The sequence below is a fragment of the Podarcis pityusensis genome (assembly GCF_964106645.2).
Source record: "Podarcis pityusensis genome assembly, chromosome: 7".
In the NCBI taxonomy this organism is placed as follows: domain Eukaryota; kingdom Metazoa; phylum Chordata; class Lepidosauria; order Squamata; family Lacertidae; genus Podarcis; species Podarcis pityusensis.
The window spans coordinates 34,751,147-34,776,379 of NC_138031.1; the positions used below are offsets into that span (position 1 = coordinate 34,751,147).

General features: G+C 38.4%; 1 protein-coding gene across 2 annotated transcripts in view; it reads left to right on the plus strand.

Moving 5' to 3' along the window:
• ARFGEF1 (ARF guanine nucleotide exchange factor 1) overlaps positions 1-25,233 on the plus strand; it is a 66,271-nt gene that overhangs the window by 38,843 nt on the left and 2,195 nt on the right. For both annotated transcript variants that reach the window (XM_081013255.1, XM_081013256.1), the window contains exons 12-38: positions 25-164; positions 271-379; positions 1,834-2,035; positions 2,957-3,068; positions 4,447-4,652; positions 4,732-4,816; positions 5,997-6,168; positions 7,746-7,897; positions 8,685-8,813; positions 10,309-10,467; positions 10,769-10,919; positions 12,131-12,221; positions 13,071-13,111; positions 13,198-13,367; positions 13,685-13,836; positions 13,956-14,128; positions 14,488-14,648; positions 15,848-15,978; positions 17,347-17,476; positions 18,206-18,341; positions 18,427-18,565; positions 20,001-20,067; positions 20,784-20,913; positions 21,831-21,970; positions 22,620-22,788; positions 23,639-23,777; positions 24,675-24,792. In XM_081013255.1, the coding sequence (XP_080869381.1) occupies positions 25-164; positions 271-379; positions 1,834-2,035; positions 2,957-3,068; positions 4,447-4,652; positions 4,732-4,816; positions 5,997-6,168; positions 7,746-7,897; positions 8,685-8,813; positions 10,309-10,467; positions 10,769-10,919; positions 12,131-12,221; positions 13,071-13,111; positions 13,198-13,367; positions 13,685-13,836; positions 13,956-14,128; positions 14,488-14,648; positions 15,848-15,978; positions 17,347-17,476; positions 18,206-18,341; positions 18,427-18,565; positions 20,001-20,067; positions 20,784-20,913; positions 21,831-21,970; positions 22,620-22,788; positions 23,639-23,777; positions 24,675-24,792 (3,704 nt within the window). The remainder of the gene's footprint in view (positions 1-24; positions 165-270; positions 380-1,833; positions 2,036-2,956; positions 3,069-4,446; positions 4,653-4,731; positions 4,817-5,996; positions 6,169-7,745; positions 7,898-8,684; positions 8,814-10,308; positions 10,468-10,768; positions 10,920-12,130; positions 12,222-13,070; positions 13,112-13,197; positions 13,368-13,684; positions 13,837-13,955; positions 14,129-14,487; positions 14,649-15,847; positions 15,979-17,346; positions 17,477-18,205; positions 18,342-18,426; positions 18,566-20,000; positions 20,068-20,783; positions 20,914-21,830; positions 21,971-22,619; positions 22,789-23,638; positions 23,778-24,674; positions 24,793-25,233) is intronic.

Below are 25,233 nucleotides of genomic sequence, written 5' to 3' on the forward strand. Positions count from 1 at the left end.
TGTATAATTATGTTCCTGTTACAGATGCCCAGAGTGTAGTGGACATCTATGTAAACTATGATTGTGATTTGAATGCTGCAAACATATTTGAAAGACTAGTTAACGACCTGTCCAAGATTGCTCAAGGAAGAGGCAGCCAAGAACTTGGAATGACCAACATTCAGGTAAAAACTATGGCATATCTCTGTTTGTTTCTAGTAGTAAAAAAACAATTAAATTAACATTGAATATTACCTAAATCTTTTTGCAAATATATACAAATTATTGCAGGAGCTAAGCCTGAGAAAGAAGGGACTTGAATGCTTAGTCTCCATATTGAAGTGCATGGTGGAATGGAGTAAGGATCAGTATGTAAATCCCAACTCTCAAACAACCCTAGGTAAGCTGTTTTGACATTCTTATTCCTTAGTGACATGTTGACCTGAAATGCACTGGAGTTGATTTTCCTGTTTGCTAAGTATGACAACTTGCCCTGCTCAGATATTAAATTACTGCAGCTACGGGTATGATTGGGCTTTGCATGCATGTGTGAAGTCTGCAAATAATAGAGAGACACCCATAGAGGAAATACTGGTGTTGGCACTTCTCTACAAACTGTTACACAAGAGACTTCAAACAACCGCGTTCTTACCCAAGAACATATTTTGAGACCTTGGGCAAGAGATCATGCAATACCCTGTGATGACAGAAGCACACAATTATCTCTCCTCACATTTTGTTAAGTTGGGAAAAGTTCTTCCATTTGCAGTAGTTTTCCCACAGCCACTTGCCAGACGGTTTCCTACATCCTTTACAGTTATGTAAGCTGCTTTTATGTCATCATATAATGTGCTGCAAGGATTCACAATGTCTAGAATTGTAGCATGCTTTGATCTTGTAAAGGGTTGTATCATTCGTTATAATAAATACATCTGTCAGGATACAGTGGTACCTTGGTTCTCAAACTTAATCCGTTCTGGAAGTCCATTCCAAAACCAAAGCTTTCCAGAACCAAGGTGTGCTTTCCCATAGAAAGTAATGCAAAACGGATTAATCCAGACTTTTAAAAACCCCTAAAACAGCAATTTAACATGATTTTTACTATCTAACGAGACCATTGGTCCATAAAATGAAAGCAATAATCAATGTACTGTACATAAAATAAATAAGACAATATTGTAGATGATAAAAATTAATTTTTTTTTTCTTACCTGCACTGATGTTAGTCATTGTTTGGATGGGGGGCTTTTATCCATTTCTGCAGTCACACAGTCAATCAGTCAGTAGCTGAACTGGGTTCCACACAGTCACAAAAACAAATTAACCAAAAAAGCCTCAAAAACACAAAATAAATAGCAAAAACAAAAGCACCAAACTTTATCGGTTCTGAAGTCCGCTTGACTTCTGAAATGTTCGAAAACCAAGGTGCAGCTTCTGATTGGTGCAGGCGCCTTGGAAACAATAGCTAACAACTGCACCAGACGTTTGGCTTCTAAACAAAGTTCAGAAACCGGAACACTTACTTCCAGGTTTTTGGCGTTAAGAACCAAGGCATTTGAGAACCAAGGTACCACTGTATTATTTTAAATCTTTCAACTTTTTGTTATTATTCTTCTATAAAATTAATTTTCTTCCAACTTTCAGATCTGATATTCTTGTTTAGGTTCATTTTCCCCCCCAAATAAAAATGTTAATCTTATGACTCTCTGTCACATAGAACTAATGATGTATATCTTACTAAATATTATTAATAACTAGACTTTGAATGTGATGTTAACAAATTGGCAACTTCTAAAAATGGTACAAACATCAACTAAATTGTAAAGATCATTTTCCTTTGCTATTCTTGTGCAGGACAAGAAAAACCCACAGAACAAGACAGCACTGAAACAAAACACCCTGAGACAATTAACCGATATGGCAGCTTAAATTCCTTAGACTCCACAGCTTCATCAGGAATTGGTAGCTATAGCACGCAGATGTCTGGTACTGACAATCCAGAGCAGTTTGAGGTTCTAAAGCAACAGAAGGAAATAATAGAACAAGGAATAGATTTGTAAGTTTATTTGTTTAACCCATAATGTAAATTGTCAGAATGCAGGGGAGTCTCCTGATACCATTTTCTTTCATCTACTACCTTTTACTTCCTTTGTAGAAAGAATATTGTAGCATCTATTTTTCAAAGTGCTAACTTCACTGGAACTGTACTTACAAACTTCGAGGACTACAGACTTACAGGCCAATTATAAACATTAATCAGATTTAAGTCTTAACTGCATTCAGTAAGACTTATTTTCTAGGATGTGCACTTGGGATTTGAACTTCAGTTTGACTCTGGTTTTCTTTTGGCCTTTTACCTCACATTTACTAAGGTGTTACCCAATTACATCTATGCTGAAAGCTTTGGTAGTTTTTTTCATTCCTTTCTTTCCTGAGCTACTGCTGGAAATGGAGTAGGATGTGAATGCAATTGTTTAAAAAACAAAACTCAAAAACCAGAAAGGTGGACAAAGATCAGATGGAAACAACAGTGATAATAGATATAAAGTCAAGGAGAAGTAGACTAGTAATATTGCATAGGCATTTAGAAGGAATTTAGAATTTACTGTGATCTTATTCTTATGTGTATTAAGAAGTAGTTATGAGGAACTGCGAGGTGAAAATATGACAGCCTGATGTTAAAATATATTATGATCTTTATATCCTTTCCCTTCTCTTGTCAGCTTCCCCACCCCATTCAAATATTTTAACAGTATGGTAAATTGGAACTTCTTCTACTAATTTATTATTGCTTAGGGATGGGTTTCTTACTCTTCAAATTATGGCTCAGATCCAAAAGAAGATTCTCTGGGTTTTGATTTTTAAATGGGTCTTGGGATGATTGTGGTGCCAAGTTGTGAATCCCCCTCAGCATACAGTTGTTTTTGCCTTGTATGTGCATTTTCAGTGATTAATGAACATGTGATTTAACATACAGGTTTAATAAGAAACCAAAGAGAGGAATTCAGTACCTGCAAGAGCAAGGTATGCTTGGTACTACTCCTGAAGATATTGCCCAGTTCTTGCATCAAGAAGAAAGATTAGACTCTGTAAGAAAAATGTTATTAATGTCCAATGTATTTCATATGCGATTTACTTTGTAAATACAATTGCAGTAGTTTGAGCTAGACTTAAACTCATTCCTGTCATAACTGTGAAATGGTAAAGAAGTGTTTATAGCTACACCCCAGAGAGTTCATTTAAGCACACCCACACTCACATGTCCAGCAGGACTTGTGGCAAAACAAATTGAAGCAGCAGCAGCCCTTGTACCACTTTCCCCACTGCTTGGTGAGCTCCCCCGGGTTACAAAGGTAGTTTGCTGTGTGAGCAAGAGACTACATTCTAAGAATAGTCCTACTGGCTGTCTGGAATATGTGTAGCTTGCATATAGCTTAGACCTGATTATGAATTTATAATAGATGGATAAATAATCCCATTTCAAGCATCTTAAGAGTTTCATCACAAATAAATGGAAGGCTTTCTCATCTGTAGTGTGTTATCTAATATAACTGCTCTCCCCTTTCTAAATAGCTGGTGGCAGTGGGAAAAAGACTGCCTTTACTGGCTTCAGCAAAGTAAAATTATCCCAGGTTTCCTCAGTGCAGCAGCATAGGATCATCCTTAAAAGGACAAATACAGTACCCATTTTTATTTTTAATTTAAATGTGAATACACTTCTGAAATCTAGAGCATCTTATAGGTCAAGATGAATGTGAAGATGATCTTCTGGGCATGTATGATCTTGGTTGATTAGAACTTCAAATTTCAGAGCTTGAATGATGAAGAATCTGTTATGGGCCAGAACCGAATTGTCTCAAATGCTGTGGGCAACAGTTCATAGAACTGGGGGTTGGGGGAGTACAGTAAACTCCTGGAGGATACCATCCTAATGTGAGGTTGCTCTCTTGCTTACATTGGCAGTCAGCCAGTTTCTTGTCTTTTTTTAAATGGAAGGAGGTTTTCTTCCCCTGTCAGAGCCAGTGTGGTGTAGTGGTTAAGAGCGGTAGTCTCGTAATCTGGGGAACCGGGTTTGCGTCTCCGCTCCTCCACATGCAGCTGCTGGGTGACCTTGGGCCAGTCACGCTTCTCTGAAGTCTCTCAGCCCCACTCACCTCACAGAGTGTTTGTTGTGGGGGAGGAAGGGAAAGGAGAATGTTAGCCGCTTTGAGACTCCTGAAGGGGAGTGAAAGGCGGGATATCAAATCCAAACTCTTCTTCTTCTTCTTCTTCAAGCACTTCACTGGAGCTAATAAACTTTCCTGTGCTGTAGTGTGGATTGCAATAATCAGCAACCAACAGAGCAACATATTTTGGGTGTTTATTTTTTAAATATTTTTAAAAATGAAAAATGCCGTATGGCTGGATCACTTTCCATTTGGTTGTATACATGTTGACCTGACCTGGAATTAATTATTTTCATTTTAGACTCAAGTTGGGGAGTTCCTAGGAGACAATGATAAATTTAATAAGGAAGTTATGTATGCCTATGTGGACCAGCATGACTTTTCAGCAAAGGATTTTGTTTCTGCTCTGCGTATGTTTTTGGAAGGCTTTCGTCTTCCGGGAGAAGCTCAGAAAATAGATAGATTGATGGAGAAATTTGCTGCTAGATACTTGGAGTGCAACCAAGGGTAAGTGGCTTTCTCTTGCCTTTGTCTAATCTATAGCTGGATAAAGGGGGAAATTGATTATATGTATTTTTTGTTTCAGGCAAACGCTCTTTGCTAGTGCTGACACTGCTTATGTCTTGGCTTATTCAATTATCATGTTGACAACAGATCTCCATAGCCCACAGGTACATTACTTAGAACCTATTAATTATAACTTGAATCTACAAAGTGGCTCACTCAGGTTTATTAAACCAGCACCATTTTAAACTGACTTTACTTCTGATTTAAATAAATCTTATTTTCCTCCTGCATCTTAAGTCTTGATTGCAACCCCTTGACCCTGGAACACCTTCCCAAGAGTTCCAGATGGCTCCCATGTTGATGATTTTTAGGCAGGTGGTAAAAACTTATTTATTTCTTCAGGCTTCTGGCCTGTTTTAAATTCTTGCCTGCTGATTAGATTTGTCTGGGTAGATTGTGGGGTTTGTGCATGCGCCTTTTTAAATGTTCTGTCCATTTTTTGTATTGCTTTACTATGTTGTAAGCCTTTTGAGGGCCGAAAGGCAAGGTACAAACAATTTTATAAAGTCTGCTGTTTTCTGCCACAGTAGGGGCATTTCTGTATATGAATGTGTTACAGTACTTTAGATAAGGAAACCAACATAATGAAACATACTTTTGCTTAGATGTTACCAGCACTATTAATAGAACAGATATGTTATTCAAAGGCACCCACAGACAAAAGTTTGGTGAATGCTAGTAGGCAGGCCATTCAAGTGCACAGTGTATTGAATATGAACCAAGCCTTTTTCTTCAGAACTGCCCTTGGAGAGATATGGAAGCTGCCATTATCATTCTGATTTTAATAGCCCACTTCTATGTCCGTATGAAGTTGATGAAGTTTAAGAGCCAGTGTGGTGCAGTGGTTAAGAGCGGTGGACTCGTAATCTGGTGAACTGGGTTCGCGTCTGCTCCTCCACATGCAGCTGCTGGGTGTCCTTGGGCCAGTCACATTTCTTTGAAGTCTCTGAGCCCCACTCACCTCACAGAGTGTTTGTTGTGGGGGAGGAAGGGAAAGGAGATGTTAGCTGCTTTGAGACTCCTTTGGGTAGTGATAAAGCGGGATATCAAATCCAAACTCTTCCTCTTCTTCTTAATCAACAGTAGCAGAGACTGGTGGGTGATGGAGGAGAGAGAGAGATACTTCAGTGTGTGGACTAGATAGGATCCTTCCCTGGGTATTTTTTCTTGAAGGTTCCTCTCTTGGTAGATTCTGTGACTATGTATCCATACATCCTAGTGTAATTCCTACTGATGTTGCTTTCATGGCTAATACTAAACTGCTCCCCCCCCCTTAATTTCTAGGTAAAGAATAAAATGACAAAAGAACAATACATTAAGATGAACAGAGGTATCAATGATAGCAAGGATCTCCCTGAAGAATATCTATCTGCCATATATAATGAAATAGCAGGGAAAAAGATATCAATGAAGGAAACAAAAGAGTTAACGATACCAACAAAAACAAGTAAACAAAGTAAGCCCCCACAGCATACCAAGCTTCACAGAATAATTGTTGCTTCTCGCTTTCTTGTTGATACTGACAACCAACCTAATAAAACTACCTTGTTATAATGCATCTTTCAAAAAATAATAATCAGTGAGCAAGTACATGTACACATCTCATTACTCTTCTGCATTCTCTGTCTTTATATAGAGATATAAAACTGTGTGTGCAAATAAATGGCAACAGCAAAATTGCACTAAATTGCAATATAGGAGGGAGGTTAAAATAAATGCATTTTCATATTTCATATATATGTAGCTTTCTGTTGAAACCAGCATATGTATTGTGTGTTTTTTATTACAACCATGATTTTGTTGGAACTGAACCTGTTCTTGTCTAAATTTCTAGTTGTACAGGCATGTTTCAAACGGTTGGCCTTCCTCTCCTGCAATTGATAACACCCATGAAATCTGTAATAGTTCTTGTTGCAAACATTAACTGTTCAAATTTCAGCTCTGAATATCAACATATTATATATTGGAGTCAATATTTTCAAGGGAGTAGGCAGAGTTTTGTTAGGGTGTAACAAATTACCCCCCACCCGCTTTATCCTTCAAAACCAGTCCTTTTCAAGTTTTATTTGTATTCTTAAGAAAATCTATGTGTGTGGCTAAATCGTGGATGATAAATCACTTGCAATAATGAGTGGGGAACCTGGACCAATGCTTCCATCATCCCTGGCCATTGGCCATGCTTGTTGGGGCTTAGGATGTGCAGTCCAGCAACATCTGGAGAGCCATGGGCTCCTAATACCTTCTTTAGATTATTTCAATGGGGTTGACATCAAGTGATGCCTGTCTAATTGTGCCATAGATTTCCTCTACTCCTTTAGCATATCGCCCCTTTCCCAATTTGAAAACTGAAAACATCTTGTTTAAAAGCTAAAAACATTCCATTGTGTCTTTGTCTTGTGAGAAACAAGTCAAACCTTATATGGTAAAATGGGCAAAGGTTTTACAATTGTATATGGTACAGTTAGCAAAAAGTGTTAGAACTGTTAATAAGAAAGTGGAAATAGGTTTCATATATGGTAGATGTCTGAAGCCAAGAGAGTACTGAGTAAAGATAAGGAATAAAAGAGAGCTAATAACACAGAGATCTGGAAACTGATCCACTCTTGTTTTTGTTATGCAAGAGATTTGCCAGTGGGTTTCCAGTAAATAAATATGTATATGTGCATTGTATTAATGGCAAGATTTTGTATGCCTATCAGCGAAGGACAGCAATTCCTACAGTGCGGGTAGAATATATGACTGCATGGTTATTTAAAAACTAACCAAGTTAGAATGTAGGAAGGAAGACAAACATAAAACAATTTTTTATAGGATGGAAACCATTTATTTATTGAATGTTGACAGAACAGAGCGCGTCCATAGGCGGAAAACATTTATTTCTTTGATTAAAAATGTATCAACATGATTGTTACAAGTTGTGCATATATTGCTGATATTATAAGTATGTTTTTCTTTGTATATTTGTTTTGTCTTTGTTTAGATTTTGTATAGAATAAATTGTTTTAAAAATGTAATAGATGCACTTGCTTCCAGGTGTAGCTAGTGAAAAGCAGAGGCGACTTCTTTATAATTTAGAAATGGAGCAGATGGCTAAAACAGCTAAAGCTCTGATGGAGGCAGTGAGCCATGTTCAAGCTCCTTTCACAAGCGCAACACACTTGGAACATGTAAGACCAATGTTCAAGGTAAGTCTTATAAATATTCCTCTTTTGTACTATGGCTACATGCTTCCTCTAAATAGGTGAATATTTTACATTTTAAAACACTATTGAAAGCAGTTCTTTGCTTTCTAAGAACACAAATTTCACTATTACCAGCATCAATTACTAGCTACCTAAATGTATAATAAATAGCTTAGCAAGCAATCTTATGCGCAAGGAGCTGGTAGAGAGCATGGCAGCACAAATGAGGGCAGTGTAAAGTCATAGCAGATCCTGGCCCTGTTCAGAAGCCCAAGGGGGGGGGAGGAATTTACTGAGTGGCAACACAAAATACAGAGAGATGGCACGCTTGGTGTCACCGTGGCAACCAAGGCCAGCTGTTGACATACACAGCAGACAGTTCCCAAACTCCCTGTCCAGAGTAGACGCACTGTGAAGCCATGCAGAGAGAGCCAATGGATAACAACGAGAATACCCCTGCTTTGGAATGTAAACATGGAAGTAGGGGCAGGGCAATTTGGTGACTCTAGCAATATGGCAGCCATAAATGCAGTGTACCCTGGCCTTGCCCATCATATGCCATACCAATCACACAGTAACAGTGTGACCAGGTAAATAAACCCGTATGGGAAACGCCAGCATTCCCAAGCTTTATTTATTATAGATTTAAAATAAAATAAATGAAAAATCAACGTGTGAATCAAGTTTGTCCGCATTATAGATTTATAATGCTGTTCACATTTATCTGGACTACATAATAATGAAAGTGTGTGTTGCTGTTTGAACGATTTGTTGTTCTTTTTTATTCTAGTTGGCATGGACACCATTCTTGGCTGCATTCAGTGTAGGTTTGCAAGACTGTGATGACACAGAAGTTGCCTCTCTTTGCCTAGAAGGCATACGATGTGCAATCAGAATAGCATGCATTTTTAACATCCAGGTAATACTGAATTCTAAGGTTCAGTAAAAGTATTGTAAATATTCGTGATTATATAGTAGCATTGTGCCATAAAATACAATGTGTGATTTTCCAACAGTATAATGTTTTATCTTACTCTGGTTTTAGCTTATTGGTGATTTTTTTGTGGAATGTTTTAATAACAGTTTGTACTTACAATTATATTGTTTTATTCTTTTTGTAAACTGCTTTGAGTTTTTTTAACAATTATTTAGTATATAATCGTTGTTAAACAAATAAAAGTCACTTTAAAAATGGAAATTATAGATTTCAAATGTCAATGAGATTAATATATGCATGAGACTGCAAAGTGGATATAAGGTTATCGTTGGGCACCTTGCCAGCACCTTGTACTTTTTCTAATTAATAGTTTATTAAGAGAGAAAAGACATTCTCATACACAATACAGTGGTACCTTGGGTTACATACGCTTCAGGTTACAGACTCCACTAACCCAGAAATATTACCTCGGGTTAAGAACTTTGCTTCAGGATGAGAACAGAAATCGTTTAGCGGCGGCGCAGCAACAGGAGGAGGCCCCATTAGCTAAAGTGGTGCTTCAGGTTACGAACAGTTTCAGGTTAAGAACAGACCTCCAGAACGAATTAAGTTCTTAACCTGAGGTACCACTGTATAGGCAGAAAGTAGTGGTTTACCTGAGTTTCATCATGAGTAATTCCAGTTCTTTTATTATTTTGGTATAGGAAAAGCTTCCTTAGTAAAATATGTTGCTGTATCTTTTAGTACACCAACTACTAGGAATTCCAAACCTGTTCACTTTGGGGGAGCAATCACTACTGATTAAGCTTCAACATTACCTGCATTATGTTGATGTATCTGGAAAACTGCTGAGTGTAGATCTCAGAGCTATTTCTTCTGTATTTTGTTGTGTTGAGCGAGTTCATACCATAGTAGGCAAGTGTTAGGATTCCTGATTATCTCATTGAGATCATAACCTTTTGGGTTTTAATTTTGTTCATGTATGGAACAATTGTTTATTTTTATTATATGGATAGATATAGTTATACTGCCTATTAAGAAAACGTCTCAAAGCCAGCAGCACTGAATCAGTACAAAATTTAACTAAAAATGTTATGACAAATGGCTGGCATCAGATTATAGCTGTCCAAAATGGTAGCTGTTTTCATATGTTCTTTGAAGAACTTGAGGAAAGTAGGTGACTCTCATAATTCAGTTTGCACACTCCTTTAGGAATGATGCACCAACACATAAAGAGAAAAACCCCTACTTCTTATATAAAATCTGATTCACAACTTTTGTAGTATTTGTGTTTGAGTACCATAAGGAAGCAGCCAGAGTCTCCTGTGTTTCCCCTCCCTCCATTACATTGGCTTCAATATTGACATCTTGCATCTCTATTAATACAGTACTATGGTCTAGTAACTGCTGTGATATCTAGCAGTAGATGAACTAGGTAAATCTTGATGAATTAAAACACTCATTTTTCTTCCTATAGCTTGAAAGGGATGCTTATGTCCAAGCACTAGCAAGATTTACTTTACTTACGGTGAATTCTGGTATTACTGAAATGAAACAGAAGAACATTGATACAATAAAAACACTCATTACAGTGGCTCATACTGACGGAAATTACTTGGGAACTTCTTGGCATGAGGTAGATTATATTTTTAATTGCTATATAATAACTGAATGTGTAGAATATACATTCTCTGTGTATATATTTGCATGATGCATAGATAACTTTTTCATATACTAAAACCATATTGTCAAATTTAATTGTATATTAATGTTGTTAGGAGTGTTTGTGTCAGTGTGAGATACCTAAAGGGTTTCTGGAAATTTGCTTGTGTGTATGGATGAAAATTGCTAGGGTTTACTAACATTTGATGTTAAAAATGATCTGCCTTTCAGTAGATTGGTTATTTTATTTTGCTGTATTCTTTTTTAAATTAAAGATTTTGAAATGCATCAGTCAGCTTGAATTGGCACAGTTAATAGGTACTGGAGTAAAGCCACGTTACATCTCTGGGACTGTGAGAGGACGAGAAGGTTCTTTTACAGGAACAAAGGATCAGGCACCTGATGAATTTGCAAGTCTAGGAATAGGCAAGTATTGTAAATACTAACTACTAGCTGGCAAAATTGCTTTAAGTACATTATGTCTGCCTTGTTGCTGGTTTAGCTTTGTTGGTGACTTTTCTGTAGAAAGAAGAGAACTATACAAATATTATATACTATTGCCTGGTGACTTCGTGACATTTCCTTAAGTGCCAGGTGAAAACATTTCTCAGTCTCTTTTTTAAGATAATTCTTTATTCATTTTATGTACAAGAGCCAGTGTGGTGTAGTGGTTAAGAGCGGTAGTCTCGTAATCTGGGGAACCGGGTTCGCGTCTCCGCTCCTCCACATGCAGCTGCTGGGTGACCTTGGGATAGTCATACTTCTCTGAAGTCTCTCAGCCCCACTCACCTCACAGAGTGTTTGTTGTGGGGGAGGAAGGGAAAGAAGAATGTGAGCCGCTTTGAGACTCCTTCGGGTAGTGATAAAGCGGGATATCAAATCCAAACTCTAAACTCTCTTACAATCATTACAACAGAAGACTTCACATCTAAGATCAAACAGTATATAACAAAACCTTGAGTCTCATATTTTCGTTTGTACTGATTCTTCTCAGATTCCCTTATTTTGCTATTCCTTAATATTTGTTTCTCTATATCCATTTTGTATTTTTATGTTGTGAACCACTGATCAGATGAAGCGCAATATACAGTTTTAATTAAAAATAAAAATGGATTGTATCCAAAGTTAGTCATACTTGGAGTAAACCCATTGAAATAACTGAAGGGGACTAACATAGGTGTATTATTTTCAACGGGACTTTGCACTTGTACATAGTTCTTCCATCATATTCCATGCTGTTCCAGAGGGCCCTGTGATTATCAGGCGTAGCCTTTTTGGAAATATAAGGAGTCCAGTGGATATTTGGGGGGGGGGGGGCAAAGATTAGACAACCTTTCTTGCACAAGTGAAAGTTATTTCTACTAACATAAAGTCACCAGTCTTTGTGTAAAAGAGCTGTATGTGTCATTGGGCCTTTATTCATAACGTTGACAGACAGCAGCTCCTAACAATAGCCAGACGACATTGTAGTGGGAAGCGGTGTGTGTCCTAACTCTAGCACACAGATTTCATCCATTTTTGCCATTATCTTCAGTATTGCTAGCAAATATAATTATTTCGATGTTTGCAAAGTTACTTTTTTTCCTTCCTCCATTCAACAACCCATCCCTTCTTTTAAAAATTGATGTATCTGCTAGTTGGAGGAAATATGGACTGGAAGCAGATTGCAAGTATTCAAGAATCCATTGGAGAAACTAGCTCACAAAGTGTTGTTGTTGCTGTAGACAGGTATGGTATTGTATTTGCCTTTTGCTTGATACTGTGATGTTTGTATAGTAGCATAGATATTTTGGCTGCATTAGAAATAGTCATATTACTTGTTAGCGTTTTGGGTTTTTTTAATGATACTACCTCTAGTAATGCTCTAGTAATGTTTGTTGATCCAAAGAACTAAATGATACAACTGAGTTAGTGAGGGCAAAATGGAGAGGGTTGGTAAGGTTGCAGGGGCAGAAAAGAAGCATGGGAGGACTGCAGATGGCTTTGCGATCCACTTTGCCCTTATTTGTACCTCTGGCATGGGAGGGGAAGCAAGGGGATGACTGCAAAACTTTGATAGGATCAGCACGAGGCAGGCCTTGTAAGCCTTTCTGCATTTTCAACCTCTGACTTGGGGATTTTGACAGGTGGGTTAACCACCTGTCAAAGCTGAGGTGGGAGTCAACAAGGTTCCCCCCACTTGGTCTAAGAGGAGCTTGGTGAGGTGTGCGTCTCGTAAATGGAGTTGTTGGCAAGTAATGCCAGCAGGGACACAGCTCCTAGTATATGTACAAGCAGTCACCATTTTGTGCAGGGGTTCCATTCCCAGCCCCTGCAGGCATCGGGGGAGTGTGTATAAGCATGCCATGCCCCCATTCTTCCCTTTCCCAGGTCCAAAAGACCCACACATCAGCAACCGCGCATCAGTTGGATAGGCCTAAAATGGCTGTCCCCTGTGTATAAATATAAACACAAACACATATATTTATATGTCAAATATTCAGTGGTAGGGTTTGTTGACCTTTAATCTTCGTATATATTGAGGAAATCTGCCGTGAAAAATTCTTACACAGTTTTGTTAAATTGTGTCTTCGACAGAATATTTACAGGATCTACAAGGCTAGATGGAAATGCTATTGGTAAGTTTTGGACACTGCTTACCATACTAGTGTATTAACATTTGTTAAAAAGCACATATTAAGTGGATTCTCTGTGGATTTAACAGTGGATTTTGTTCGATGGCTTTGTGCTGTGTCTATGGATGAACTGCTGTCTGCCACTCATCCTCGGATGTTTAGCCTGCAGAAGATAGTGGAGATTTCTTACTATAACATGGGGAGAATAAGGCTTCAGTGGTCTAGAATCTGGGAAGTTATTGGAGATCATTTCAATAAGGTATGCCTCATATTTACTAGCTCTTCCACAAAGCCCACTGGACTTTTTAATCTATATAATAAAAATGCCCCATCAGCATTTTGAGTGCTGAAGATACCACCAGTTAATTACTACTTACTGCAAGTTAGACTTTGAGAAAAGTTTTAGAAAATAATTATGCTAATAAATAGTTCTACTTAGAGGAAACGGTGCATTTTTAATGTTTTTGTATAATTTCCTGCTGGTTTTGCCATACAGTTATTTACAGATTTAAATAATTATGTATATTTTTTGCTTTTTACATTGCATATCATGAGTTTCCAACTTGGCTTTGCTAGGTTGGCTGTAATCCCAATGAAGATGTAGCTATTTTCGCGGTCGATTCCTTAAGGCAGTTATCAATGAAGTTCTTAGAAAAAGGGGAACTTGCTAATTTCCGATTCCAGAAGGACTTCTTAAGACCATTTGAACATATCATGAAAAGAAACAGGTAATAAATGAGGTGTAATGGGGGCACTACCTGAAATCATTCTCTCATTCTCTAGTGTACAAAACTAAAGCTTAGAGTTTTAACTACTAAATTGTTTGTAAATTTTGTCTCTGTTGTAGATCTCCAACCATTCGTGACATGGTTGTTCGCTGCATAGCCCAGATGGTAAACTCCCAAGCAGCAAACATCCGCTCAGGATGGAAGAATATTTTCTCAGTTTTTCATCTGGCTGCATCTGATCAGGATGAAAGTATAGTTGAACTTGCCTTTCAAACTACAGGTCACATTGTCAGTGAGTATAATTTACAGCCTTTTGCCAGGAGGTATAATATATTCTGTTCTTCTTGTGTTGCTTTTTAGCTTCAGAATTTATTTGTGTAGTAAAACTTAAATAATAATACTTAATAAAAATCATTTTGCTTTACTGCATAGGTAAGGGAACTTGTGGCCCATCAGTAGATGCCATTGGCCTACAACTCCCACCATCCCCAGCTGGCTGGGGGTTTTAGGAGTTGAAGTCCAACATTATCTGGTTCACCCCCACTGATTTTATCAAGATAACATCTGTATCTTAAAAAATCTTAGAAGTTGTTTACTGTGGTTTAAAGGGCAAATATTCTAACTATTCATCTGTACTTTCTTTCCTTCCAGCAATTGTGTTTGAGAAACACTTCCCAGCAACTATAGATTCTTTCCAGGATGCAGTTAAATGCTTGTCCGAATTTGCATGCAATGCAGCTTTTCCAGATACAAGTATGGAAGCAATTCGCCTTATTCGTCATTGTGCAAAATATGTATCAGAAAGGCCACAGGTATAATTTATAGGTGGTAGTAGTATTTATGTACAGCTTCATCTGCTAAGTCTTGACCATAAATGTTCTGGTGTAAAATAGAGGAGAGAATTTCATGGGATGACGTTTGTTTCTGAATGCTGATATGATCCAGTTTCAACCAAGGCCAGAGCATTCCCCTCCCCCTCCCCCCCGCCTGGAGACCATGGCCTCTGGGGGGGCGGGTCTGGTCAGAAAAAATCTCTCTCCAAAGATATTAATTCCAAGATATGTGTGATATATATTTTATAATCCCAAAATAGTATTTAATGAATTTACAGTATGTATTCCAGATTATTTAAAAATGATTTAGGAATTGCTTTAAAATTAATTTTAGGTGCTGTTCACCAATGTGAATTTAGGAAGCAGAATGAATAACAATAACAACAACAATAACCATAATTTTATTCCTTCCGTAGCACCTTAGAGACCAACTAAGTTAGTTATTGGTATGAGCTTTTGTGTGCATGCACACTTCTTCAGATACACTGAAACAGAAGTCACCAGACCCTTATTATTTTTACCCTGCCCATCTGCCTGGCTAAGCAAATACTGTGTCTTCTTCTTTGTATTATAAATCCAAATAAAGTTTTTATAAATAATTTTTATAAATTATTTATTAAAAGTATTTTTGTTTTTTTATCCATCTGTCAGCAGGATGGAAAAGGAAGCAATTTTTGGCAACTCCCCTCCCCGAATTCAGAGCAGATTACGGGAAAGGGGGATCAATTGGAAATTGCTTCATTCCTCTGTAAACACCTTACATGTCAGTTGAACAACTCCATTGGATATCAAGTTATGGGTGTAATAAATTATTGCATTTGTTAACATCCTTTTGGAAATTCTGATGAAGGCAATAGTTGGATCCAAGGTGGTATTCAACTAAGTCTTACTCAAAGTAGGCCCATTGAAATTACCGAGCATTATAAAGGCAGGTCCATTAATTTCTATAGGTGTCCTCTAAGTAAAACTTAGTTGTATACTGCCCACACAACTGCTGCTGTTTGTAGAAACCTCTCTGAATCAGGGCCTGATATGTGATAGTTAAAGCAGCTTTACCTAGGAAACCAAATTATAATTTATTTAGCATCAACTGGCTTGATGATTTTCTGGGTATAGAACATAGAAATTGCATTTAATACTGTGTTTCTGCTGCATTAAACTTCTGTTTGCTCCCTAAGGCTTTCAAAGAATATACCAGTGACGATATGAATGTAGCTCCAGAAGACAGAGTCTGGGTGAGAGGATGGTTTCCAATTCTCTTTGAGCTTTCCTGTATCATCAATAGATGCAAATTAGATGTAAGAACCAGGTAACAAGCCATATTTGTAATTCAAATTTTTAAAACATTTTGTTTCACTTGCAAGTCTTCAAGCAAGAAATGGGTGGGAAATAACATTGTTATTGCCATATAAGCAATCTGACTATCAGCAGCATCTTGGAAGGAACTGAAAAGCTGAGAATCATAGAGAATCCTCATAACGGTTATGCAATTATATCCCTTTGTTTGCTATAGGGACTTATTTTCGCTTAGCAAATTGGTGAAAATCCATTGTATATATGTAAATAGTTAGAGACAGTTATTTAGTGTGGCAGATATAGGTTCTCTCTGTAAGGGGGTAGATTTCGAAATGTAATTCTCTAAATTTACAAAATAACAATTCAACAGCACATTAAAAATTTAAACTTATTTGCCAAGAGAAAAGTGGAGTTATTTATATAGGAGGCTCTTAAAAAAAAAAAAAAAGTATTGAAACAGCACATAGCCCCCAAACATCTTTCTTCGCTGCCACAGAACCTTTAAGATCAGAATCTGATAGCATGCATCTCTATCTCTGATCTACACATAAAAGTTAGAAAGCAAAATAAAAGACTCTGTGGTCCTTTGCAGTATTTGGTATTGAATTGTGGAAGGCAAGTGGTTCTATAGCCAGATTAGCTCCTCTTATGTTCTTAAATGTGTGAATATAGCATTAAAATTGGGTTGTTGTTTTGGAGATTAACATTCCTCTGTGTCCACTAAAATACATTCTGTTCAGTGCATGTATATTATTGCCTCACCCACCTTCGCAGTTCTTCACCTACCCATCAGCTTGGAAAAATAAAGGAAATGGTGTTTAGAATTGAATTTCTAATGCTGCGAAGAAAAATGTTGCATAGTCTTACCACATTTCATTGCAGATGCTTCTGTTCTCGTGTGAAATCTTAGTTTAAACAGAAACTTTTGGAAGTCCTTTGCTTTGCAAAGGGGGATAGGAATCAAATCTGAATCTTCTCCTCAGCTTTTTTAAAAAAATATCACTGACGTTTGGCAGAACTGAATCCTATTGTAAACTGCATTTTTGTAACAATTCATAATTCCCTGTGAACTTTAGAAGATAACTGCGTAGGTAGGAGTTTGTGTCCTCGCTTCACATAAATGCCTTTTTTTATTTTTGTCCTTCCTTTCTTTCATGATGGAAACTTAAGATGGCATATATGTAGGATTCTTTGTGCAGGCGCTATAAGGTTACTGCATCATATGCCTTCAGACCTTGCCCTATTGGGTACACTGTGCCTGTTCTTACTAGTTTCAAGATCCTCCTTCAAGTTTAAAAATAGATTTTAAAAGTCATTCTGGGAGCTGAGATGTTCTGTTTTGCTCAGGTTTCCCATATTTGCCATTTACTTTTTATTCCAGAGGCTTAACGGTTATGTTTGAAATAATGAAAACGTATGGCCATACTTATGAAAAACACTGGTGGCAGGATTTGTTTCGGATTGTCTTCCGGATATTTGACAACATGAAATTGCCAGAACAACAAACTGAAGTAGGTATAGTTTATGACTTACGACTAGAGTTCTATTTATTTTTCTATTGCTGTCATAAGCTCTTTTGCTCAAACCTTTCTTCAGATAAGATGTTGCCCAACTGGCTATATTGTAGAATTGCCATTGTGTTCCCTTGCCTCTATGCTTTATCCCCATCTACAGACCTGTATATGGCGTCCCTTGATGGCAGACTTTAATGTTGAAGCACATGGGAGTTTATATCTGCATGGTGAATAGCAGTATAACACCTCAGTTAAATCTCTTTCCATAATGCCATTCTGAATCAGAGGGGTAAAGAGATCCCATCTCAGTTTATTAAGCCCAGGACTGGATTGTTGTAAATAGTTGTTTTCCTCATTTAGACAAAACGTCTGCTTTTTAATCTTCTTGTGGTTGTGAAAAGCACTTTACTAACGAGATACTGGAGTTAGAAAGGCCTTTTCCATATAACTGGATTTTATCTTACTACAGCTGTTTTAAAAAAAATAGCCAATCCAGTGCCATTTTTCTAGAAAAAGAGGTGCCCGGAACTCACCATGAATGCCTCCTTCCTTCTCTTAGAATGACAATGGCACCCACCTGAGAGGTGCCGGAACTGAGTTCCACCGTGTTGCAGCTGAGAAAAAAGCCCTGATCCAATCTCACTCGAAGGATTTGACCCTACTTTGTTTTTCAACTTCATTCTAACTAATTCCTTCATTGCTAAGTTCCCTCTTCCTTTTTCCTAGAAAGCTGAGTGGATGACAACAACTTGCAACCATGCACTTTATGCAATATGTGATGTATTCACCCAGTATTTGGAAGTACTTAGTGATGTCCTTTTGGATGATATATTTGCCCAGCTGTACTGGTGTGTTCAGCAAGGTAGGTGCAGGCAAGCTATTGTACACAATGAAACAATTTACTCTGTATAGCATGAACAAACCAATGCCTTTGTTTTGTGTTTCAGACAATGAACAACTAGCACGGTCTGGTACAAACTGCCTAGAAAATGTTGTCATTTTAAATGGTGAGAAGTTTACCCTTGAAATCTGGGATAAGACTTGCAACTGTATGCTGGATATCTTCAAAACTACGATCCCCCATGCGTAAGAGATTTCCCTCTTTCATTTAATTGGCATGAGAACAATGCATACTTTTATATACTTGTCTTATTGTCTATGCTTGGCTTTTACGGCATACAAACATAGGAGATATGTCATACCAAGTCAAGGCACTAGTACAGAGTTTTCCAAACTGTGTTTCACATCAACACTCCCCGCGCTCCTCCAGGGGCTGGGAAAGGGTTAGTTTAACCTCTGGTTTGCTAGTAAAACTGAATTACTGCGCCGCAAAATGATGCTCTGTACTAGTACGTCTAGCTCAGTTTTGCTGACACTGACTAGCAGTGACCCTCCAGGCTTTCAGACAGGGCGTCTCTCCCAGCCCTACCAGGGACTGAACATGGGATCTTCTGCATTCAATGCATGTGCTCTGCCACTGAAATACAGCCCTTTTTGTTTCTGTATAGCTTCTCTTATTTGTGAATCTGCATAAATGGAGACCTGCATATGCACAGGCTAAATCTGGAAACTGAGTAACATGGGAAGCTGCCTTATTCAGAGCCAGACCATTGGTTCCTCTAGTTCAGCCATGGTAGATCGTGATCTACTGGTAGATCGCAGGGTGTTCCTGGTAGATCCTGGCAGATCTTTGCCCCCCTCCCCAGGGCCTAAAAAAAGCTTAACAACTTTGGACTGTTCAACAACAGTGGGTAGATCACTGCCAGTAGATCACAGTCTATTGGGAGTTGGACGTCCCTGCGTCTAGTTCAATATTGTCAACGCTGACTGGCAGTAGCTTTCCAGGGTTCCAGGCAGCGCTCCTTCCCAGCCTTACTTGGAAATGCCAAACATTGACCTGGGTATCTTTTGCACGCAATGCTTGTGCGCTGCCACTGAGCTTTAGCCATTCTAGGACAGGTTCTCCCTCACTTCCCGTTGGTTAATGCCTCTGGTGCCAGTTGCTTTAGCCAAGGGGCAGGCTGAGTGCCTCCCAATCAATTTTTTAAAAATAACCATGGAATAAGTAGGTTTTAGCTTCTCTTCCATTCTAAAAGCATTTTCTTCTTTTCTTAAATCATTCTGAATTGCACTGAATTTGCTTATTAGCCCAATTAAGCCTCTCTTTTTTATAAAAGTGTTGAGGTTTTACAATACAGTCATCACAGATTTCACCTTGTGTCCAGGAGAAGGCTATCACATCAGTGCCTGTTTGCCTTCTTTAATTTGTAAACAGTCTTGTCTTGACTGAACGCTGATCTATGGGGAAAGAGCTATCTCAGGCTGAGCTCAAATGGATTTCCTATGAATAGAATTTCATTCTATATTTATTTGTATAAGTAGCCTTGGAACATTTTATGTGTAACTTTTGTCTCCTTTCCTGCTCATAATGCTATGCAAAATAGGTTTATCACTGTTCCTGTCTTCAAAATTTAAGATGTTACTTCTGTTTGTGACCGAACTTATGTTTTATTTTTTCAAGGCTTTTAACTTGGCGGCCAGCAGGGGGAGATATTGTTCCTCCATCTCCTGGAAGAGAGAAACAATTGGTATGTTTTCCATGTGAAAATGGCAGGGGAAATGCTTTCATATATATGAGTAAAATGTACCTTTTGTAGAACAAGAGAGGTTTTCTTAGACCATTTTTTGTTGTTGTAAGTTGAAGTCTGCAAGTTCCTTATATTTGCATTTGTGAACTGTAGATGACAGCTAACGTCTGAATAAATACCCATAGGATTGGTCTGTTACACTAATTTTCTCATAAATGTTGACTGGATTCGGACACAGTGTCAAACCATTTTTTTGGTATTACATGAACTAGCCTGGAGCTCAGCACTCCCCTTCCTCCTTTGCACTCTCTCGCCTTCGTAACAAACATTTGCCTTTGCTTCTGAACCCATGGCTTGCGCAGTTTGGATAAAAGGAAATGCAGGAGGAAGCAAAGAGAACGGAATACTGAACCTGAGGTTTGTTCATGTGACACCAAGTCTTTGTTGCTGTTGAGTATTGTTACTGTGTGGTCCTTAAATATACTAAGATGAAAGAAGAGTTCAGTTTATTTAGAGCAGTTCAAATAATATTCATTTTTAAAAGTTCTGACAGCTGTGTTTATAGCAAACTGTACCCATGTCCTTCTAGGAGACATAATGACTGTCAAGTGGTGACTAAAATTTAGGTTCACAAAAATATGCTCCAAAGTAGGGTTTCCTCAACACTGAACTTCGTTTTGCTGAGGGTGCTTTTTGCTATTTCTTTCCATTTTCAGGATACACTATCTCAGAAATCTGTAGATATCCATGACTCTGTGCAACCAAGATCTTCAGATAGAAGACAGTTTCAGCCCATTGTGGGGCTACCAGCAAGTGAGGAGGCCAGCAAAAACAAGCCTCCTGCAAGTGAGTGGTTTCCTTAAGGAGTTGTTTCACAAAGGCTGGGCTGCAAAGGCCCTAGTTGATAAAAGCACTTCTGTTTATCCAGTGGGACCTCCCTATTCCCCACCCCCTTTCCCTGCTGCTCCATACACTGGGCTCTAGACTACTTCCAAAATTCCTTGAAGCTTTGGGAATGACTTTTCAAGTGCTGCTTTTAAAAAGAGGAAGGGATGCCCAAAGCCTGTGGTCTGCGCAGAAGTTTCCTTTATGATTTGTTGGCTCTGGGCTGTGCTTGTATAAAATGAGAGTGGTGATGTGTCCAGGACTACTGCAGAATATATTTCATTCAGGTTGCCTATAAAACAGTTTTGCATTTTAAAATGATTGTACTTCTTTACCTTGGACATGATATATTAAGAAGATACAGATGCTTTTTAAAATGTCATTTATAGCCTGAAAATTTAAGCTTTGCTTTTTAGCAACCTTTGCACTGATAAAGAAGAGGTAGCACAGGATACTTTATTTTATTCTTTAAATTATTTATAACCACCTCTTCATTGTTCACATGATCCCAGAGCGAGGAATAACATTAAAATACAACAAAACAATATTCAGTTGAAATACAACTTAGTATAAAATTAGACAGCGTATAAAATTAGACAGCATATTATCAATATAACATAATGGCATCTGCTGTGCAAGGGGTGCCATTTTAGCCAAATGCTTAGTTGGTTTTTCTACCGGTTGTTGAAACTCCATTAGTGTTAGAGCTGAACACGCCTGAAAGGGAAGGGCGTTCCAGAGTTGGGTACCACTATTGAGAACCACCAAATCATACAGTAATATGTCTTGGCAACTGTACTGCTGTGCAGTGTAAGTATGTTGGGAGTACTTAAACATTTGCTTAAATTGATCTTATTGTTTTGTGCTTTGTTTTAAAGAATTTCCTGACCAGAAACTGTTCGGTGCTCTGTTGATCAAATGTGTCGTTCAACTGGAACTCATTCAAACAATCGACAACATCGTCTTCTTCCCAGCAACCAGCAAAAAGGAAGATGCAGAGAATCTTGCTGCAGCACAGGTAAGTACAGTTTGCCAGTTCCAGCCTTTGGAGATGTGCATTTATTCTCCACTTATTGGTTCAGTGGTCTGTTTTGTAACATCTGCTTTCTGCTGGAAAATTCCTGAATTTCCATGGAAGAAAATTCTCTTAACGAGAGCGTAGCTAAGTTTATATAGAACCTGGGAAAGAACTGTCAGTGACCTTTATGCTTTATTTCCCCTGCTTCTGGTGTAACTTTTGAAGTGCCTCTAATTCAGGCTAACAGTACACAAAGAAACCTCTTTTTCTAGGTATAATATGCCACGGGTCTAATGGGAATGTCCTTGTTTGCCGTTTGACTCTCCTCTGTGCCCTGGGAGCCAGTGATGTAGATTTGTAGGAAGCTCACACACAGTCTTTCCCACCCATTCATATACATCCCCAGCCTCAAGGGATTACAGCTTAAAAAAGCAGCTCCCAAGTGGCATACTATAGAGATTTAACAATGTGTGAGTAGACATCAAGTAAAAGCAAAGTTCAGATCAATCTGCTTTTGAGGAAAAGAAACTAGAGTAATGCAATTGTAAATAGTTTTCACCATTTAGTTGCTGCAGGTATTGAGCAGTTTCATAATCATATTAAAACTATTTAGCAATATGAATGCCAATTCCATTTTTCTTTTCTTTAGAGAGATGCAGTAGACTTTAATGTTCACGTGGATACACAAGATCAAGGAATGTATCGCTTTTTAACATCCCAGCAGCTTTTCAAGTTGCTGGACTGTTTGCTGGAATCTCACAAATTTGCTAAAGCTTTCAATTCAAACAATGAGCAAAGAACTGCACTGTGGAAAGCAGGTAAAACTTAGGAGTATATTACTCTATAGGGATACGGGTGGCGCTGTGGTCCAAACCACTGAGCCTCTTGGGTTTCCTGATCGGAAGGTCAGTGGTTCAAATCCTTGCAGCGGGGTGAGCTCCCGTTGCTCTGTCCCTGCTCCTGTCAACCTAGCAGTTCGAAAGCATGCCAGTGCAAGTAGATAAATAGGTAGCGCTGCAATGGGAAGGTAAACAGTGTTTCCATGCGTTCTGGCTTCTGTCATGGTGTCCCGTTGCACCAGAAGCGGTTTAGTCATGCTGGTCACATGACCCGGAAAGCTGTCTGTGAACAAACGTCAGCTAACTCGGCCTGAAAGCGAGATGAGTGCCACAACCCCATAGTCGCCTTTGACGGGACTTAACTGTCCAGGGGTCCTTTACCTTTACCTATATTACTTTATTCTGATATGTGCAATAAAGAGTGACAAAGAGAAGCCTGTTTTAATATAAATCTGTTTGCATTTTTGAAGCTTCCTTATCAAAGTAGATGGATGCCATAAGCATTATGTGAACTAGCTTGTGCATCCCCATTCTTTTCCCTGCCTATCTACACACATTGGGCAGTATTCTACTAACATGTCCCACCAGAGCAACAATTTCCACTTGTGCAATGGAATGTTCTCCCCTTCTCCTCCCCCTGTGCACATCATCCCATAACTCTCCATAAATCTGCTCCTCTAGAACAGACTAAAGGGGCAAAGGGGAGAGAGGGATAACACTCTGTTTCACAAGCACATTACCTTAGAGCTAAGTTAGATCCCACCCATTAATCCAAAGTAGGCTTTCCGATAAAGGTAGTGCAATCTAAATAGTGATATTGTTTTGACAGGTTTCAAAGGAAAATCTAAGCCCAACCTGTTGAAACAAGAGACAAGTAGCCTTGCCTGTGGGTTACGCATTCTCTTCCGTATGTATATGGATGAAAGTCGCAAAGATGCATGGGAGGAAGTGCAGCGGAGATTACTAAAGTAAGGACCCATTCACAGGCTTTCAAAACATGAAAGTGTACTGTTCAATTCTGTAGTATGCAAATATGTTGAATATTTACTTGAAGTGAAAATGTGTAGTGTGCAAAAATAATCCTGGCTTACATGATCCCCGCCCCCCGGTCCTATCCTTTCAGTTCCTTTCCATAAGGAGATCATGACTGTTGTAGTTGCGTCAAAACATTTAAGTCATTCTGCACAATTAGCAGAGGTGTAGTCATGTTACTTGTTGCAGCAGAAACAACAAACATTTCATGTATCTGATTAAGTGGGCTGTGTTCTATGAAAGCTTATACCATCATCAGCTTATTAGTCTTTAAGGTGTCACAAGACTGCATTTGTTCTGCATAATCACTCTATAATAGTAAGATCTGCATTACAAGTGCACCTTGCATTTATGATTCTGTCATTTCAACATGATGCCATTCTTGTATAAACTATACAGTTTATCTGTGAGAATGAATTTCCTGTTGTCATTCAGCTGGTTTGTTTGGCAGTTCTAGAAACATTGATCTCTCCCACTACTCAGCCTTATCTGCACATTTTTCCTTTTCTTTGATCAGTGTCACTGCCCATTTTGAGATAGGACTACACCCAGTTTATGTGATCAGTGAATCATTTATTTATAGCTATTCCATAGAAGCCTGTTTCAGCAAGCCAACACAGACATGTAGAAGTTACATGTTTTATTTACTATTATTGATTTTAATTCTCTTTTGAATATTTATAAATACATGTTCAACTGTTTTTGTTGATAATGTATTCTTTTATATTTTTGCGAACCGCTTAAAGGTTTTCTTACTTTTCTGACAACTGTAGACAAAACTCCTTCTGTAGCTAATTGTTCTCACACCTGGAACTGTCTGTTGTGCTTTGCAGTGTCTGCAGTGAAGCTCTCAGTTACTTCCTTACTTTAACATCAGAAAGTCATCGGGAAGCTTGGACTAGCCTGTTACTTTTATTCTTAACAAAGGTCCTAAAAATAAGTGATGATCGGGTAAGTAATAATCTCAGATAGGTTGAATATTGATTCCAGGCCTCAGTGGGACACTTTTGAAGACTGCAGAGTTTGAAAATAGAAGGGGGACTCTCCCCTGCCTGATTACTGATTAATAAAGTTATCCAGGATTTAGTGTATGTTGGGTCCCTGCATCAAGTAGTTTGTGGCAGGCTTGGACTCTGGGCTTTAGCATGCCCTTGATGCTGCCTTTCCAACATAAATTGGTTCCTTCCTGCTGCCTCATGGATGATAATTTTGCTGGAGGCCATGGGTATAGCAGAGAGGGACCCACCTCCTGTCCCAAATTCCTCAGCTTACAGAGATACCACCACATAGGCACAGTTCATTCAAGATACTAATGGAAAACATCTAAGCACCCCAGATTATTCAGGAGCCCCAAATTCAAGAGACCCCATGAGAAATGTCCTACCCAATATG